Source organism: Pteronotus mesoamericanus, unplaced genomic scaffold (genome assembly GCF_021234165.1).
Source record: "Pteronotus mesoamericanus isolate MK-2021 breed Mesoamerican mustached bat unplaced genomic scaffold, CSHL_Meso_final contig_20, whole genome shotgun sequence".
Classification (NCBI taxonomy): Eukaryota; Metazoa; Chordata; class Mammalia; order Chiroptera; family Mormoopidae; genus Pteronotus; species Pteronotus mesoamericanus.
Genome location: NW_026555085.1, coordinates 2,235,447 through 2,255,169, shown reverse-complemented (window position 1 = coordinate 2,255,169; position 19,723 = coordinate 2,235,447). Strand labels below are relative to the sequence as shown.

At 43.0% G+C, this 19,723-nt stretch overlaps 1 protein-coding gene and 1 pseudogene across 2 annotated transcripts; both read left to right on the top strand.

The window, feature by feature from the left end:
- Positions 1 to 124: 124 nt before the first annotated feature.
- Positions 125 to 4,700, top strand: NEU1 (neuraminidase 1). 2 transcript variants are annotated; one of them, XM_054569122.1, is made up of 6 exons: positions 125 to 301; positions 731 to 923; positions 1,655 to 1,728; positions 2,482 to 2,664; positions 2,846 to 3,068; positions 3,162 to 4,700. In XM_054569122.1, exons 1-6 carry the CDS (start codon positions 140 to 142, stop codon positions 3,386 to 3,388), a joined length of 1,062 nt encoding a protein of 353 aa, XP_054425097.1. In that variant the 5' UTR covers positions 125 to 139; the 3' UTR covers positions 3,389 to 4,700. The 2 variants fall into 2 exon arrangements, with proteins under 2 accessions (XP_054425097.1, XP_054425096.1); XM_054569121.1 differs by having other exon boundaries at positions 1,655 to 1,917.
- Positions 4,701 to 10,960: 6,260 nt separating this feature from the next.
- Positions 10,961 to 11,657, top strand: LOC129066980 (high mobility group protein B1-like; annotated as a pseudogene).
- Positions 11,658 to 19,723: the final 8,066 nt, after the last annotated feature.

The following is a 19,723-nucleotide window of genomic DNA, read 5'->3' as shown; positions in this document are numbered from 1 at the left end:
GCGGAAGGGCTGCAGCGCGGCCGGGTGGGGGGCGGGCTTGGGGAAATGACACCTGATTGTTTAAAGGGCGCGGGTCAGCTACTGGCTCCAGCCCGGGTTTAGTCCTGGGGGCCAGGGTCGCGGTCGTCGCGGGGAAGAAATGACAGAGAAGCGACCCAGCACAGTGACCTTGGGCGGGCCTGGGGGGCCGCGGGGGCTGGGGTTTGGGGCAGTCTGTAGGATTCAGATATTTGCCGCGATCTTTCCGCTGCTGTTGTCTGCGGCAGTATTCGGGGCTAGGGCAGAGAACGACGTCCGTCTGGTGAGTCACCCCTCGCATCGCCCCATCCCGAATCACGCGGGCAGTCTATTCCCGGTGGGTCCTCCGCTACGCGGACTGCTGAGCCCCTCTCTTCCGCGGGACTCTTCGACCCCGTTCCCTCTATCCGCTCCCAGTCCCTCTTCGTCTTCAGGCCCTTGTCCTCCTCCTCGTTCGAGTTCCTTCCCCTTTCGAGGTCCTCTGTTCTTCCTGAGGGCACCTTCTTCCCTCGCAGCCCCCTTCCGCTCCGAGCTCCTAGCTTCCCTCCAAACCCTCCTCTCGGTTCCCCTTCCTTGTTCTGGGGCTCCTGCCCCCAGTCGAGATCCCCATCACCCCGACTCTCCCAGGGGAACCTGACTCAGATCCGCTATTCATCCCTCCTAAAACCCCAAATCAAGTGTGTTCCGTTGACCCTTCCCTCTCCCTTCGTAGGTTCAGCCGCTGGTGACCATGGAACAGCTCCTGTGGGTGAGCGGGAGGCAGATAGGCTCTGTGGACACTTTCCGCATCCCGCTCATCACAGCCACTCCTCGGGGCACTCTCCTTGCCTTTGCTGAGGCCAGAAAAATGTCCACATCGGATGAGGGGGCCAAATTCATCGCTCTGCGGAGGTCCATAGACCAGGGTATAAAAATACCTGGGTCGCAAGAGCCAGTGCTAAGTTGGGTGAGGTGGGCAAGGGGAACGAACCTGACGTGCCTGAGGGCCCTTGGGATGGGGCACCTTAGAAGGGGAACCTAAGGAAGGAAGGTGACCAGGGCAGTGATGTGGCAGTTGGGATCACCAAGGAGCTGAAAATTTATTCAAACACTTATTGAGCACTTACTATATACCTGGTACTGTTGTAGTGTAGGTTCTGTGAATACAGTTACGAACAAAACAGCAAAAATCCCTGCCCATGCAGGGTTTATGCTCTATTAGGGGGAAACAGACAATCAGCATAACAAATAAATTCATGTATTTTTTTGTGTTGGAAGGTGATAAATGCAATGGCAGAACAGAAAACAAGCCAAGAGGTATAGGAAGTGCCAGAGTTTGATAGCAATTTTCAGTAGGTGATGTTTGAGCTAAGACTCCAAGGAGTGACAGAGTTAGCCTGTAGGAAGCGTGTACCAGACAAGATGTGCAGAGGCCTTGGGAAGGGAAGTGTTTGAGGAGTAGGGAGGAGCTTGTGTGGCTGGATGGAGTGAGCGAGGGTAGAATAGTTAAGGTCAAAGGGGTAAGGAGAAGCAGGTGTTGCAGGCCCCTGGGCCATCGTAAGGCCTTGGGTCCCTAGCAAGAGGTGAAGATTATAGGGAGTGGTATAAAGGGCATCTCCAGTGTCCGCACCCTGGGTTTCTTCTCTTTTTTCTCTAGGCAGCACATGGTCTCCTACGGCATTCATTGTGGATGATGGGGAGACTCCAGATGGTTTGAATCTGGGGGCAGTGGTGAGCGATATTGAAACGGGAGTGGTATTCCTTTTCTACTCCCTATGTGCTCACAAGGCTGGCTGCCAGGTGGCCTCCACCATGTTGGTGTGGAGCAAAGATGATGGTGTTTCCTGGAGCCCGCCCCGGAACCTCTCCTTGGATATCGGCACTGAGATGTTTGCCCCTGGACCAGGCTCTGGCATTCAGGTCTTTGTCCTGAGATAGGTGGATGGGGCTGTATGGTGAAGAGTCTGGGCGATGCCCCAGCATGGACTTCTTCCCAAGAATAAGATCCTGTGAAGTCAGAGTTTCTGTCTTAGATGAGCTCCCTTGGAAGAAAGGACATCCTGAGAGGAATGGAAGGATGGAACTTCCCACTTGGTTATCAACAGGGCTGCAAATTAGAAAAAAAAAAACCAAACAAACCACCCCTTCCTTTGGGCAGACACAAGTTTGTGCCATGGTGCACAGTTTGGTGAGTGAGCACACCAAATGTAAGTGTAAACTCCCATTCACCACTGTGTCTGGGCCCTCTTGTCCTATGCACTACCTGTCCAGCATAGGTCCTAGATGTCCTGAAGGAGCTTATTTTGCAAAAGAGCTTCTTAATTCAGGCAATGGCTCTTTGTGAGATCTGTGTTGGACCCTCAGCAAGCAAGGACAGAACTGAAGGGGACCATATGTGTCCTTAGGAGGTGGCGGGTTCCCCTTGCCTGCCTCTGAGCCTCCTTCAGTGTCTCCCTCTGTGACACCCAGCTTCCTTTCCCACAGAAACAGCGGGAGCCACGGAAAGGTCGTCTCATTGTGTGTGGTCACGGGACGGTAGAGCGGGATGGGGTCTTCTGCCTCCTCAGTGATGACCATGGCACTTCCTGGCACTATGGCAGTGGGGTCAGCGGCATTCCCTATGGGCAGCCTAAGCGAGAAAATGATTTCAACCCTGATGAGTGCCAGGTGAGAGTCCATGGGCTGTTTCCTACCCACTCCGTCTGTCCTGTCCTTCTGAGCACCATTTCACTCACAGAGCCAGGGTCTGGCTCCCAGCTCTGTGCCACCAGCCTTGCTCCCTCAGGAACTGGGCCCTTTGTCCTACCCCTTCCCTGGGTCTTTCTGAACTCCTGTTCTCTCTCCTCAGCCCTATGAGCTCCCAGATGGGTCAGTTGTCATCAACGCCCGGAACCAGAATAACTACCACTGCCACTGCCGAATTGTCCTCCGCAGCTATGACGCCTGCGATACACTGAGGCCCCGTGATGTGACCTTCGACCCTGAGCTTGTGGACCCTGTGGTTGCCGCAGGAGCTGTAGCCATCAGCTCTGGCATTGTCTTCTTTTCCAACCCAGCCCATCCAGAGTTCCGTGAGTGTCTACCAAGGCGGGTGGGCAGGGACCCTGTTACCTGAGAAGACCCGGGCAGAGACCCTCCTTTCCTGACTCTGCTGTTGTTCCCAGGAGTGAACTTGACCCTGCGCTGGAGCTTCAGCAATGGTACCTCATGGAGGAAAGAGACAGTCCAGCTCTGGCCAGGGCCTAGTGGCTACTCATCGCTGGCAGCCCTGGAGGGCAGTGTGGGCGGGGAGGACCAGGCCCCCCAGCTCTTTGTCCTGTATGAGAAAGGCCGGAACCACTACACAGAGAGCATCTCCCTGGCCAAAGTCAGCGTGTATGGGACACTCTGAGCTGTACACCTGCCACAGGGGTAGAAGGCCCTGGACTCAGCCTTCAGGATGATGGGTCTCTACAGGCTCTGCTGGACATGACTAAAAGACAGTTCTACTTTCCTTTAGATCTAGCCTTTTGCAAAATCAACTTTCTTTGACAGGGATATCACTCCATTAGGACTAAAAGCCTGGCTTCTCCTCCCATACAGGAAGTCCTGCCCCCTACCTGGAAGTGTTTCCTTTTCACATTGTTGCATCTGGCCCCCTATACTTTCTGCCCTCCCCAGGACAATGATTGGTCCTTTCCTTGGGCAGGGCCAGGTGGACCTGTAGAATTGAATAAATGTGGACTCAGAATTGGGGAAGGCTGAGCTTCCTCTTTGAGGTAAGATACTGGCTTTGGAAAGGATTGGTGAAGGGTCTGGCGGGGTGTGGTGTTTACTGTCAGGGAAAGGAACTAGACTAGATGAACCCCCGACCTCAACAGTTTATGGATCAAAATCTTCATAACACAATGTCTTTAATGAAAGTGAATGAGCAGGTGTAGAGTCTGTGGTTCAGTCAATGCCCGTCTTCAAGTCTGTGTTCCTTATGTACTCAGTGGGGCTGGGAATGAGCTCTAGGAAAGATGCTGTTGTGCTGTGGCCTGTGAACATCTGACTTTGGTAAATCAAACCCTCCTTTCCCTTTCACATACTTTCTCATCACTGAAAAACAGGTTGACCTTCACAGGTGTAATGCACAGTCAGAGGGGAACCCCATAAGGTATTCAAAACCTGCTCTGTTTTGTATTTCTAACAAGAGTGGGTGCTGTCCTCCACAAGGCATGGAGCAATTGTGTACAGTACAGATGCCAAGCCTCTCCCAGGCTAGCCTGGCAGAGAATAACACTGGGACAAATTATGGGAGAAAAAAGCATCTTCATTCTATAGCAGATGCTGGGAAAAGAACCTCAGCAACTACAGGTGAGTGGGAGAGCCACAGCATTCCTCCCGATGGAGGGAGAGTACAACGCCTGGACAACATGGTAAGAATGTCTCTCATGTAAAGGGATGAGGGCCACATTCATTTGCAGTTAGAAGTTTGTTTCACTTGCAGCTGCTTCTCTAGCAAATGTTAGGGTGATTTATCCTGTCTGATGGAAGAAGTGGAATAATACCACTGTGTGAAGACATGGTATAATTTTGTTATATTTTATCCAGAATTTATGACCAATAATGTAAAACTTCAAGTTTTTAATTTATAGACATTTTCAAAAACTCTCAAAAGTAAATAGCTTAGGAAGCCCCATGTACCAAATATCCATCTAGTTTCAATGGTTATCAAGATATTGCCACATTTCTATTTCTGATCCTTTTTTGTTCCTTTCCCTTACTGAAGTATTTTATTTTATTTTATTTTATTTTGATTTTATTTATTAGTCCTGGCCAATAAATAAAATCTTAAAAATTTTATTAAGTGTCTCGGTTGGTTGGAGCATTGTCCCATACACTAAAAACATTGCAGGTTCAATTCCCTGTCAGGACACATACCTAATCTATGGGTTCGATTCCAGGTTGGGCACATACAGGAGGCAACCAATTGATGTTTCTCTGTCTCCCTCTCTGTCTTAAATCAATAAACATATCCTCAGCTGAAGATTCTAAATAAATAAACTTTTTTTAAGGTGTTATTTATTAATTTTTAGAGAGAGGGGGAGGGAGAGGGGAAGAAGCTTCAATGTGTGAGAGAAACATTGATTGGCTGCCTTTTGCAGCCCCCAACCGGGGACCTGTCCCACAACCCAGGCACGCGCCCTGGAGGGGGATTGAACCAGCAAACTTTTGGTTCGTAGGCTGGCGCCCAACCCACTGAGCCATACCAGCCAGGGCCTGAAATATTTTAAAGCAAATCCCAGACCTCGTGACATTCACTCCTTCATTCTTCAGTATGCATCTCATTCTTTAAAACATAACATTTATTATATAACCATACTACCATTGTACACCAAAACATGAATGATAATACTTCGGTGTCATCCAATAACCAATCATGTTCAAATTTCATCATGTCTCAAAAATATCTTATTTGTTGTTGATTTGTTCAAATCAGGATCCGAAGAAAACCTATACATTACATTTTGATGTCTCCTAAGTTTAACCTATAGTCGTCCCACTTCCTCTTTTTCTTTTTTTTTATTACCATCTACACAAAAATAGGGCCATTTCTCCTGTAACAGTTCCATTATCTGGATTCATCAGTTGCCTCCTCAGAATGTCACTTAACTTCTTCCTCCATCTCTTGTATTTCCAGTTACCAAACCTGAAGATTTTATTGGATTCAGATTCCATTTTGTGGGGAGGGAAGGACAAGATTCCTTCACAGGTGCTAGGTGCTTCCTATTCTGCCCCCCTCAAGAGGCAAGTACTGTGGGCTCCACCCTCTCTGAGCAAAACTGAGTTTGGTGGGTTACCTTGGGTTCAGATGGCCATAACCTGATCCTTCTTTTTAAGGATCCCCCATTACCCTTCCAGCTGACAGTTTCATCCACAGATGAGTTTTGCCTGAATCAATTATTTCATAATGGGTTGTAAAATGTTGATTTTTAAGTTCTATTATTTCACCCTCATTTTTTAGCTGGTATTCTTCAGTGAAAAACAAAAACAAAAAAACCAGCTTTCCCTCATCATATTGGGTTACCTTGATGCATGGTCTGGATGGGAAGAGCCAGATAAATGCTGAATGTCCCCCCGTTAATTGCCTGCTCTTAAAGTGAGCATATAATACTTTGCCCTGGCCAGTAAACCACATTGTTACGACACAGGAGACACATTGGAGGCAACCTGCAGAAGGAAGCAGGGGGCATGTAAGAAAAGAACAGGAGAAACAGGCACCATGTGCTTGCGGAGTCTGCTGCTTTATCTCAGCTCATGAAATAGATATGATGCAAGGAAGAGTGGTGGGGTGGCATTTGCAGCAACTGCGAATCTGCTAACACCACTCCAAACTGCACATCTGACAGTCTTTCTGATGGTATTATTGTTAGGGTGGTCAACAATGTGGGCTGTGAAAAAAATTCACAAAGAAAAGAAATTGCAGAGTGCAAAGTTTCTGTTCACTTTCCAAGAGTGGAAAGGGGCATGATGCAGAGAGAGAACACCAGCACTGAGGGTGGGGGCCTTGAGCTTTTATTGGATTATAATTGGGTTATAAAAGGGGGGAGGGTTGCTGTTGGGTAGCCCCTGGGCTACTCGGGGCGTTGCAACATGCGTTTCAGGTGGTTTTTGCACAGGCTGCAGTTTGTTCCAGTGTTATCTTCTGCCTGTGGCTGTGGGGACTGGTTAGTCAAGGCCTGTTCTTGCCTTCTGGTAATTTCCAGTCCTGGGGACAGAAGAGCTCAGAAGAGTAAAATGGCATTCATGTTTAACAAGGTCATAGGCCTGCTCAGCAAATGGTGCTGACTTTATCCTTTCATTACGCCCTTGGGTTTTAAAATGGATTTATTCTTTTTTTTTTTTTTTTCATTGTTGTCCAAGTAGAGTTGTCTCCATTTTCCCACCACTATTTTCCCTACCAACCCTCAATCCTTCCCCTCTTTGGCTTTGTACAGGGGTCCTTCATACATGGTTCCTTGATGACCCTTCCCCTTCTTTCCTCCATTATTGGTCTTGCCCCTCCACTCTGGTTACTGTCAGTTTGTTCTTTATTTCATTGTCTCCTGTTATACATTGCTTCTTGTTTCTTTTGTTGATCAGGTTCCACTTATAGGTCAGATCATACGGTATTTGTCTTTCACTGCCTGGCTTACTTCGCTTAGCATAATGCTCTCTCCAGTTCCATCCATGATGTCGCGAAGGGTAAGAGCTCCTTCTTTCTTTCTGCTGCATAGTATTCCATTGTGTAAATGTACCATAGTTTTTTGATCCACTCATTTACTGTTGGGCACTTAGGTTGCTTCTGGCACTTGGCTATTGTAAATTGTGCTGCTATAAACATTGGGGTGCATAAGTTCTTTTGAATTGCTGTCTCAGGACCCTTAGGGTATAAATCCCAGCAGTGGACTCGCTGAGTCAAAAGGCAGTTCCAGTTCTAGTTTTGAGGAAATTCCAAACTGTTTTCCACGGTGGCTGTACCAATCTGCATTCCCACCAACAATGTATTAGGGTTTCCCTTTCTTTACAACCTCACCAGCACGTGTTGTTTGTTGATCTGTTTATGATGGACACTCTGACTGCTGTGAAGTGGTACCTCATTGTGGTTTTAATTTGCATCTCTCTGATGGCTAGTGATGCTGAGCATCCTTTCATATGTCTCTGGTCCCTCTGTATGTCCTCCCAGGAAAGTGTCTGTTCAGGTCCTTTGCCCATTTTTAAATTGGATTGTTTGTCTTCCTGGAGTGGAGTTTTGTGAGTTCTTTATATATTTCGGAGATCAAACCCTTATCTGAGGTATCATTGGCAAATGTATTTTCCTATATGATTGGTTCCCTTTTCATTTTGCTGACGTTTTCTTTAGCCGTGGAGAAGCTTTTTAATTTGATGAGGTCCCATTTGTTTATTCTTTCCTTTATGTCCCTTGCTCTAGGGGCCATATCAGTGAAAATGTTGCTGCGTGGGGAACCATCCTGCCTGGTTTCAGGGACTGTAGCCTCGCCAGCAGACGAGAGGGGCCCAAGGCTGGAATTAATTAAGGAGGCCTTGGGAAAACAGGCCACCGAGGAGGCAAAACCTGTCCCCCTGGCAAGGGAACAGCCCCTGCCTCCGTTACATCACTCTGCTTGGCCTTGTGATGCTTGGTAGTCAATGATGGCTAAGATTCCTCAAGAGGAGGGATGACCTAAGACAGACACGGCCGGTATGGGCAGCGGACAAGGACTTGGGGGACAAGGAGAAAAGGCAAAAAGACCCGCATCCTTCGGCTCAGCTTGGATTTGGCCGGGGTCCTCATTCTACCTGAAAGAAGTCTCATTATCTCTTGGCAGCTCTGCCCTGCCTGCCTGACTCGGGCTTGAAACAATACTAAAGGCAGGTACTGCCCTAAACTGGATCAAGCAATTCCCAGAGGGAAATCAGGCCTAGAAGTAAGTTTCGTGAAGCATGCTTTGCTTTTCCCTCAAAAGCTATGATAACTGGCTCATACTGGGAAGGGGATTTACATTATTCATAGGCCCTGACCTGAGGCAGATCTCCTGTGTTCCTTCCATTGTTATCTACGATCTCTATTTGTTTTCTGTAAACATAGCCTTTGACATTAATTGATGAGTTTTGCATCCATACCTCTGTGCATATGGTTCTCAATAAAAGCCTTTGGACATGGGGGCTTGGGGCCTTCTCCACTAGAGGGAAGACCCATGTCCCCTCTCCTGGCAAACAGAGAAGTGTTTGCGACAACTCGTGTTTATTCCTCCCATCGGTGACAACCCCAGGATGGGCTCTGCAGGATTTAAAGCCCCACTCCCTTGCCAGCTCGCTCCGGACAGTAACCCTCAGATCCAGGAGCGCCCCATGCAGCACTCCCCGCAACAATTGTTGCTGAAACACCTAACATTTTCCGGCCTACATTCTCCTCTAGCACTTTTATGGTGCCGCAACTAATATTTAAGTCTTTTATCCATCTGGAGTTTATTTTTGAGTATGATGTAAGTTAGTGATTGAATTTTTTTTTTTTTTTGTATATAGATGTCCAGACCATCCAACACAATGTGTTGAAGAGGCTATTTTAACTCCATTTTATGCTTCTGCCCCCTTTGTCGAATATTAATTGACCATAGAGACATGGGTTTATTTCTCGACTCTCTATTCTGTTCCATTGATCTGTCTGTCTGTTCTTATGGCAGTAGCAGGCTATTTTGATTACAGTGGCCTTATAATATAGTTTGATGTCAGGTATTGTGGTCCCTCCTACTTTGTTCTTCTTTCTCAAAATTGCTGCAGTTATTTGGGGTCATTTATGGTTCCATATAAATTTTTGAAATGTTTGTTCTATATATGTGAAATATATCACTGATATTTTAATATGGATTGCATTGAATCCATAAACTGCTTTGGGTAGTATGGACATTTTAATGATGTTAATTCTTTCAATCCACGAACACAGTATATGCTTCCATTTATTTGTGTCTTCCTTAATTTCTTTCTTCAGTGTTGTATAGTTTTCTGAGTACAGGTCTTTTACCTCCTTGGTTAGGTTTATTCCGAGGTACTTTATATTTCTTGTTGCTATAGCAAACGGGATTTTTTTTTCTGGATTTCTCCTTCTGACATTTCATTGTTGGTGTACAAAAATGCCTTTGATTTCTGAAAATTGACTTTGTACCCCACTTCTTTACCAAATTCACATATTAGGTTGAGTAGTTTTTTGGCGGAGTCTATAGGGTTTTCTATGTATACTATCATGTCATCTGCAAACAATGAGAGTTTTACTTCCTCCTTTCCAACTTGGATGCCTTTTTTCCTCCCTCCCTTCCTTCCTTCCTTTCATCACTGTGGCTAGGACTTCCAATACTACGTTGAATAGAAGTGATGAAAGCGGACAACCTTGTCTTGTTCCCAATCTTGGTAGGAAAGCTTTTAGTTTTTGCCCATTGAGTGTGATGTTCGCTGTAGTTTTCCCATATATGGCCTTTATTATGTTGAGGTATGCTCCCTCTACTCCCACTTTCCTGAGTGTTTTTATCATAAATGGGTGCTGTACCTTGTCATGTGCTTTTTCTGCATCTATTGATATGACCATGTGACTTTTGTCTTTCCTTTTATTTATGTGATATATTACCTTTATAGATTTGCAAATATTGTTCCATCTTTGCATCCTTGGGATGAGTCCCACTTGATCATGGTGTATGATCTTTTTAATGTATTGCTGGATGTGGTTTGCCAATATTTTGTAGAGGATTTTAACATCTATGTTCATTAGCGATATTGGGCTGTAGTTTTTCTCTCTTGGTTGTGTCTTTATCTGGCTTTGAGATTAGGATGATACTGGCCTCATAAAAAGTTTGGGAGTCTTCCCTCTTCTTGAATTTTTTGGAATAGTCTGAGGAGGATAGGGGTTAGCTCTTCCTTAAATGTTTTGTAAAATTCTCCTGTGAAACCATCCGGCCCAGGGCTTCTGTGTGCTGGGAGTTTTTTAACTACTGCTTTGATTCTACCAGCTATTATCAGCCTGTTCAGGTTTTTTGCTTCTTCTTCACTCAGTTTTGGAAGGTTATATTTTCTAGGAATTTGTCCTTTTCACCCAGGTTTTCAAATTTCTTGGCATATAATTGTTCATGGTAATTTCTTACAATCCTTTGTATTTCTGTAGTATCAGTTGTAATTTCTCCTCTTTCATTTCTGATATTATTTATTTGGGCCCACTCCCTTTTTTTCTTGATGCATCTTCTTAAAAGCTTGTCAATCTTGTTTATCTTTTCAAAGAACCAGCTCCTGGATTGGTTGATCCTTTGAATTGTTTTTTTAGTCTTTATGTCATTCATTCTACTCTGATCTTGATTATTTCCTTCCATCTACTCCTCTGGGCTTTGTTTGTTTTTGTCTCTCCAGTTCTTGAAGCTGTAGGGTTAGGTCATTTATTTGAAATGTTTCTGGTTACAGAGCGGAGAGAGTGAGGAGGCTGCATCTGGCTCCCGTTCTCACAGCCATTGCAGTACATTGACCTCCATAGAGACAGCGCCGGGGCAAGTGCGAGCCGGATGGGCACTGGGCGACTCTGTGTTCGCTGAGGAAAAGTAATTAAACATGGGCAAAGGAGATCCTAAGAAGCCAAGAGGCAAAATGTCATCATGTGCTTTCTTTGTGCAAACTTGCCTGGAGGAGCACAAGAAGCAGCACCCAGTTACTTCAGTCAACTTCTCAGTTTTCTAAGAAGTGCTCAGAGAGGTGGAAGACCATGTCTGCCAAAGAGAAAGGAAAATTTGAAGACATGGCAAAGGCAGACAAGGCCCGTTATGAAAGAGAAATGAAAACTTATATTCCTCCTAAAGGGGAAACAAAAAAGAAGTTCAAGGATCCCAATGCGCCCAAGAGGCCTCCTTCGGCCTTTTTCTTTTTTTGTTCTGAGTATCGCCCAAAAACCAAAGGAGAGCATCCCAGCCTGTCCATTGGGGATGTTGCAAAGAAACTGGGAGAGATGTGGAATAACACTGCTGCAGATGACAAGCAGCCTTATGAAGAGAAGGCTGCTAAGCTAAAGGAGAAATATGAAAGGGATATTGCTGCATACTAAGCTAAAGGAAATCCTGGTGCTGCAAAAAAGGGAGTCGTCAAAGCTGAAAAAAATAAGAAAAAGGAGGAGGAAGATGAAGAAGATGAGGAGGATGAGGAAGAGGAGGGAAGATGAAGAAGATGAAAATGATGATAAGTTGGTTCTAGTGCAGTTTTTTTTTCTTGTCTATAAAGCATTTAACCCCCTTGTACACAACTCACTCCTTTTAAAGAAAAACATTGAAATGTTAAAAAAAAAAAAATGTTTCTATCTTTTTTAGGTAGGCCGGTATTGCTATGAACCTCCCTCTCAGGACTGCCTTCACTGTGTTCCATAGGTTTTGTGCTGTTGTGTGTTCATTTCATTTGTTTCCAGAAACTTTTTGATTTCTCCTTTGATCTCATTATTGACCCCTTCATTGCTTAATAGCATGCTATTCAGTCTCCATGAGTTTGAATGTTTTTGAGTTTTTTCCCTTGAGACTGGTTTCTAGTTTCAAGCCAATATGGTCCAAGAAAATGCTTGTTATCATTTTGGTTTTCTTGAATTTGTTGAGGCTTGTTTGTGACCTATCATGTGGTCTATCTTTGACAGTGTTCCTTGGACATTTGAAAAAAATGTGTATTTTGCTTCTTCAGGGTGAAAGGTTCTCTATATGTCACTTAAGTCCATTTGATCTAATGCGTCGTTCAGTTCCACAGTATCCTTGTTGATATTTTGTTTGGAAGATCTATCCATTGTTGACAGTGGAATGTTAAAATCCTCTACTATAATTGTGTTGCTGCCTGTATCTTTCTTGAAGTCCCCCAAGACTTTTTTTAATATATTTGGGTGCTCCTGTGTTGGGTGCATATATGTTTACAGTGTTTATGTCTTGTTGATGGATTCTACTCTTGGGTATTATGATGTGTCCTTCTGTGTCTCTTTTTAATGGCCTTTCTTGTAAAATCTATTTTGTCTGATCTAAGTATTGTTACCCTGGATTTTTGTTCCTGTCCATTTGCTTGGATTTTTTTTTTTCCAGCCCTTCACTTTCAGTCTGTGTAGGTCTTTTGTTCTGAGGTGAGTCTCTTGTAGGCAGTATGTGTGCAGGTCATGTTTTCCTATCCATTCAGCTACCCTGTGGCTTTAGATTGGAGCATTTAATCCATTTACATTTAACATTACTGATAGGTACTTATGCGTTGCCAATGCATTGCCATTTTACCCACTTTGTACTTGTGTTTCTCACTCTTTTTCTTCATCTCCATAAAGCAGTCCCTTTAGCATATCTTGCAATACTGGTTTGGTGAAGGTGTATTCTTTTAGCCTTCTTTTGTTTGGGAAACTCCTTATTTCACCTTCCATTTTAATAGAGAACCTCGCTGGGTAGAGCAGTCTTGGTTGCAGACCTTTGCTTTTCATAAGTTGCAATATTTTTTGTCATTCCCTTCTGGCTTGTAGTGTTTCTGTTGAGAAGTCAGCTGCTAGCCTTATCAGGGCTTCCTTGTATGTTATTTCCTATTTCTCCCTTGCTGCTTTTAAGATTCTCTTTGTCTTTGAATTCTGCCATTTTAAATATGATGTGTCTTGGAGTGGGTCTGTTTGAGTTCCTCTTGATTGGGACCTTCTGTGTTTCCTGGACTTGTGTGACTTTTTCTGTCATCAGATTAGGGAAGTTTTCCATCATTACTTTTTTGAACAGGTTTTCTACCCCTTGCTCCTCTTCTCCTTCTGGTATCCCTACCATATGGATATTATTACATTTCATGTTGTCCTGCAATTCCTTTAACCCCTCTTTGTTCTTTTTGAAGAACATGTTTTGTTTTCCTTTTCTTGCTCATTCCAGGAGTTTTATTTCTTCCTTGTCCTCCAGCTCATTGAGGTGATCCTTTGCTTCATCTAGCCTGCTTTTGATTCCTTCTACTGTTTTCTTCAATTCAGAAATTGTATTCTTCATTTCCTCTTGGCTCTTGATTGTTTCTATGTCCTAGTCTATGGCCATACCATCCTGAACACACCCGATTTCATCAGTTTCTATATCCTTTTCCACACTGATATAGTTTGCAGTAAGTTCCTTGTAGTTTCCCTGTAGTTTTTGGTAGTTCTCACTCAGCTCATTAAGCTTCCTTATAACGATTGTCTTGAACTCAATATCTGATAGTTGACTTGCCTCTATTTCATTTAGCACTCTTTCTGAGGATTCTTCCTTTCCTTTTGATTGGGGGTTCTTTCTCTGTCTTCACATTATTCGTGAGACTTTTCTTGTTTGCTTCGTAAATTGATCTGTTTTGACTCCCTGACTTTGTGGTTTGAACCTCTATGGTAGGAGACCTGTGAGATTCAATGGTGCAATCTCCTTGATCTCCTGCTCTTGATGCTCTTGGGATGCCTTTTGTGCCATTTATGTTGGCTCTCTGGAATAATTGGGTTTCAGTTGTTGTTGGGTTGTTCTTTGGTGGGTCCTTCTTTGGTGGGTCCTTCCCTTCTGCTGGTTGAGGGTCACTCCACACACCATGTCTTGTATGCTGTTGTGTAGGTGCTGCCAGAATAAAACCACAAAGCCCAAGAAACAAACCCACATCTGCAAAAGTAACTCCCCCCGCCCTGCAATCCCATTGTCAACTACAAATGAACCAGTATTAATAAGGCTGTAAAGACAGGGCTATTGTAAGAAAGGAGAGGGATAAACTATAGTATAAAATCTAGTGATTTAATATGCACAAATTTGATGGACAAGAAATGAATGTTAAAAAGCTATGCAAGAAAGAAAATATCGCAAATCATGGAGAAGACCACAATGGATTTCGTCTCAGTAGTCTCTAGTATTTACCGCTGTTTTTTCTTTCTGGATCTGCTTCTGGTGATGTCAGATGTTGATCCCATCTGAACTTAGGCAGCAATTTCAAGACTTCCAGAGATCTACTGTCTGTGGCTGTCTCCTTCCATTGTCAGTCTAGTCACTCTGCAACTCGGCAGTCAGGCTTAAGCACCACTGGGTGGGACTGAATCCCTCCTGGGGTCAGTGCTATTGTTTCCCTTCAGGCTGCTGCTTTGAGAGAAGTGGTCTGCCTGAGTTCCATGGATGGCGACATCTATATGGGGAGTGACTCAGCACCAGGATCCTGGAGGCTACTCTTTCAGTTCTCTCCCCAAAGCCTTTGTCCCCAGTCTCTTCTCAAGCGTCTCTAGCCCACTCTACCCCTGCCTTTGCTGGAGCCCAGGGTAAGTGGCTGCAAATGAAAATTTGTGCATTGGCCCTTTAAATTGCTCTTCGTGTTTCTAGCCATCTGTCTCTGGCAGAGACCAACCATGCCACTTTTCACTGCTGTTTGTTTTCTGTGTACTTTTTGGGCTCTGGTGCTCTGGGCTGGGGGATCCCAGCTTTGGGTTTAGAGCCCACTCTTTTCAGGGGGATCCAACCAGCTGCTTAATTATCCTTCTGGTGCTGCCAACGGTGGGCACCCATCGAGCCTTCTCAAGTCTCCAGTGCACTCTTTACCAGTCAGGTTGTGCTGAAGCTGATTCTTCTGTCTATCTGAGGTTATAAGACTTCTTTCTCATAATGTTCAGTTGTTTGTTCAGGGTTATTTCTCCACAATTTAGTTGTGTTTCCAGATTGGTCCTGGGAGGAGGTCAGTGTGACTTCCACTCACTTCTCTGCCATCTTGCCGATCTCTCTTCTTTTTTTAAGTTTTATTTTTTTTATGTTGAGGGAGAGGGGAAGGGAAAGAGAAAGAGAGGGAGAGATATATCAGTGTGTGGTTGCCTCTCACGTGCCCCCCACTGGGGACCGGCCTACAACCCAGGCATGTGCCCTGACTAGGAATTGAACCAGTGACCCTTTAGTTCGCAGGCTGGCACTCAATCCATTGAGCCACACCAGCCAGAGCTAAAATGGGTGTATTCTTAAAGACCTGGCCCAGTTCTAGTTCTGTGGAGCAGGGATGAAGTTCTCTTCTGTAACTACTTCAGGCAGGCTAGGGCTGTAGAGCTGTCCCTGCCTGTGGGTCAGGATAGGTTGTTAAGTGGAAGAAGGTAGACTTGGACTGCCCAAAAAGTGAGAGCTGTGGCTGGAGGCCATTTGTGGAGCCTGGACACTCCATTGAATGAAGGATATGAGTTATTTGAGGAGCAATGGTCCAAAAGCGAGATTAAAATAGGCTGCTATATGTCCTAGGAAGGGAGTTAGCCAGGAAAACCAGGAACAGATATTGGCCATGAAATCCCCAAAAGGGAGAGGCAAAGTAGCAGGTAAATTCTGTGTGACTGACATTATATCAATAGTTCTCAATAATTCCAAATCAAAGGATGAAAGAAAAAATGTAACATTATCTTGAAAGAAAACTAGAAAAATTAGGACTAAATTCAGTTTGTGGGTAACAATTGGGTATTGTGACTTCCACTGAAACTCAATTTCTCCTCCTAAAATCACTCTCACTGTATCAGAGACTGCATTAAGTTCAGTTTTAATTTGGCTTAATTATTTACATGAATACAACAAGAATAGTGATTGTTTATGTAGGCTCTTTCAAATATGCTTTGCTGTAATTTCACAAGGAACCCTCAAATTGAGTTTTAGTCAGCCCTTGGGACACAGAAGTCAAGCCACAGGGTTGCCATATGTCTTTGCCTGCAATACCTATAGGTTTGGGTGGATTCCTCAAGTTCTTGAGGTCCGCACAATGTCTTTAGATTTCCTTTCTTGCCATCTTTCAGGAAAGCAACCTTCATACCTTACCTGGAAAGACTGCCATGAACCACCTGGCCAAATAAGGTGCCAGCTTGTTTCTCCAAAGGGCTTTTATTGACTTCAAAGTCAATCTTAATTCCTTATGACTTCCTGATGACATCCAGAGTCCAGGCAAGACACCTTTGATCATAATATTCCAGATTAAGTCTTAGTTGATAAAATCACATTTGGAAACTGGTATTATTATAAAAAGAACAGATTCGTATTGGGTTATGCAAAGATATTGCCATGAAAATAGTACTCATTGAGACTTGCCAAGCTCTGGAGGAATTAGGGAGAAGAATATAAATGTTTTGATATTGCCTATGAGGCTATAATTTACTAATTGTTCTGGGGGGGGAAACCAAGTTTCCTTATATCTGGAAAACAAAGGGATTTAAAAATAACTATTTTTAGCAAAGTCATAAGTATAACAGTTATCTTTAGTTCATTTAGTCCCATATAACTGATTTTGTTCATTTTGACTATTTACCAGTATGTCCATGAATTCAGTTATTCCTTAGATACCTGTAATTTAGAGTCAGAGTCCTTTTCATGAACCTATCCAAAGATACATTTGCAAATGCATTAGAGTAAAAAGAGTGACTCTTTATAAATGATAAAACTTAAAATGATATGGTTGTGGATTCTATTAAAATGTAATTGATAAAGAAATTTACTTCTTTGTAAAACATGTTATTTCAAGATAACAATTTCTTTGGTAAGTAGTAATTACTATGATATGACATAAAAGAATAATATAAAGCTCATATTTTTAGATTTAACACACACTCTCAATACATATAAAGACCAAACAGTATGCAAGGTTTTAATATGCTGTACAGGACTTATCAGAAGTGTGCATTGAGCACTGGAAACAATTAATAAATTCCCAATGTGTGGGTTACAAACACCCAGAGTACCTACAGGGAACCATCACTCTTGGCTTGTCCGGTGTCGTGGACAAGACACCTAGTACCCCTGAGACCTCCCTGATTGAACTTGATTTTGAATCTTTGCAAGTTCCTCCCTGGGGCACGTTGAAATTTTCTAGAACACCTATTTTGATAAAATATATGTATACAAAAAGAATATAGTTATTCTGTTTGGCAAAGCTTCCCACGTAATTTTGAGCATATTAAATAGGCCTAATTAATTCAAGAGCTTTTATAAGGCGAGAGAATAGTTGAGGTATTCCAGAAGCCCATTGAAATAACTCAAATTCATTTCTTATTTTTTAAAAGTTAAACTTTAGGAAGGTTGTCAAATATACTTAACCAAGCCCTAGCTAGTGTGGCTAAGTGGATTGAGTATCAGCCTGCAAACCAAAAGGAGGTTGTAGGTTCAATTCCCAGTCAGGGCACATGCCTGGGTTGCAGGCCAGGTATCCCTGTTGGGGGCATGTGAGAAGCAACCAATCTATATAATCTCTTGCACATTTATATTTCTTTCTGTCCCTTTCTCCCTCCCTCCCCCTCTCTCTAAAAAGTAAATAAAATCTTTAAAAAATATGTATGTATATACTTAAGCAAAAGATTGTAACATAAACTTTTTGTAAAATAACACACCTTTGTGGGGGTGGGAGGGCGATAACCCTAAAATACATTTATCAAACTTAAAACCGGTTTCAATAGTAAATATTTTGTCTAAAACTTAGGATCCTGCTTAATCTATATACGTACTTAATATCTTTAGGCCAATAAAATATTATACCCTAGTTATGCCATCCACATGCAGAAAATGCACCACATGTAATATACAAACACATATCACATGAAGACCATACACATAATTTGAATTACAAATGTAAAACTTATAAACTTCTACAATCTTCATAAACCTTTCTGCAACTTTCACAAACTTTATCTCTTTAGAATAACTCTTTTTTTTTTTTTTTTAGTTTTTTTAAGACTTTTTAAAAAAAGATTTTATTTATTTATTTTTAGAGAGGGGAAGGGGGAAAGAAAGAGAGGGAGAGAAATATCAGTGTATGGTGGTTGCCTCTTGTGTACCCCCCACCAGGACCTGGCCCACAACCCAGGCAAGTGCCCTGACTGGGAATCCCTCCGGCGACCCTTCAGTTCACAGGCCGGCACTCAGTCCACTGAGCCACACCAGCCAGAGCTAACTCACTTTCAATCCCTGTTCTTTAAAATAGCATCTCCATGCCTTATACATTCTATTATTAAAACCATATAATTTCTTTCCAAATTATTTGACCTTTTAACTTTTAGAAACCTCAATTTCCATTGATAAAAAGTAAGCAACTGGTATTCCCTAGATTGACTTTTATGAAAACATTTCATGACCTTTAGAAACTTAGGTTCCTTTTTTTAGCAGACACAGTCTCACTTTCAAGAAATACAGCTCCAACAAAGCACAAGACATTCATCTACAGCTCCAAATCCATTTTACAGCCACTTTTTAATGAAAAACCAAAAGCCAAAGAACTTAAGACTTGTCTAGCAATCAATGTTTCAGTATTTCATGTTATTTCAAAATACCTAGACATTCAATAAATTATCAAAATGTATTAATTTAGGAAGGAATGGCTGAAATAAATTAAACTGACTTGCTCAGATATAGCTAAGGTTTTCCCCCTTTCAATAAGAATTTTCTCTCCAAATGTGTATTTTAGAAGATCACCTAGACAAGAGTTCTTGAAGACCAGGTATTTGCATTTCAAAAATGTAGGGAAAGAATAGCAAGCTTCTCCTAGAAGAACTTTGATTTCATAAAACCAATTACCCATAAGGGTTTTTTTAAGATGAATAGAGGAGGCTTTGGAAAGATAAAAGGATTTAGTGGGCTTTCATATTCTGGAGCCACACCTCTGGCCCTGTTAAGACTTTATTCATAGAACAAAGAGTTATTTTTAATACCTCAACAATTGGGTGGCCACTCAAATGTTTGTTAAGACTGACATATTTACCCATATTTGAATGTTTTTCCATCTGAGTACATTTTTACAGTTTACTAACAACATATGGCTTAGGATCATCTCTGAGAACCATAAAGATTTAAATATATGGAACCTCTGTCCATTTCCTGTGGGAATAGTAAAATAGGTCCAGCTGCAAGATAGTATTAAAATTAATAGTGTCATTGACTGGCCAAATCTCTCCATTGCCTACTTTATTTATTTTAAAGATTTTATTTCTTTATTTTTAGACAGAAGGGAGTGAGAAAGAAAGGGAGAGGAACATGGATGTGTGAAAGAATCATCAATCGGTTGCCTTTCACATTCCCCCAACCGAGGACCTGGCCTGCAACCCAGGCACATGCCCTGACTGGAACCACACCAGCGATCTTTCAGTTTGGAGTCCAGTGAATCCACTGAACCACACCAGCCAGGGCTGCCTACTTTATATTGGGACCAAGCCATTTTACAAACCAAGATTAGCCTTTTTCTTGATGGACTCAGGGTCAAATTTCTCCCAATTAGCAAATATGTACCCCAA

Bases quoted from the DNA above. Each gene is read 5' to 3' on its own strand.
- NEU1 (XM_054569121.1), top strand. From the start codon at position 140: ATGACAGAGAAGCGACCCAGCACAGTGACCTTGGGCGGGCCTGGGGGG. The intron at 2,665-2,845 runs GTGAGAGTCCAT...CTCTCTCCTCAG, and splicing joins TCAACCCTGATGAGTGCCAG to CCCTATGAGCTCCCAGATGG. The intron at 3,069-3,161 runs GTGAGTGTCTAC...TGTTGTTCCCAG, and splicing joins CCCAGCCCATCCAGAGTTCC to GAGTGAACTTGACCCTGCGC.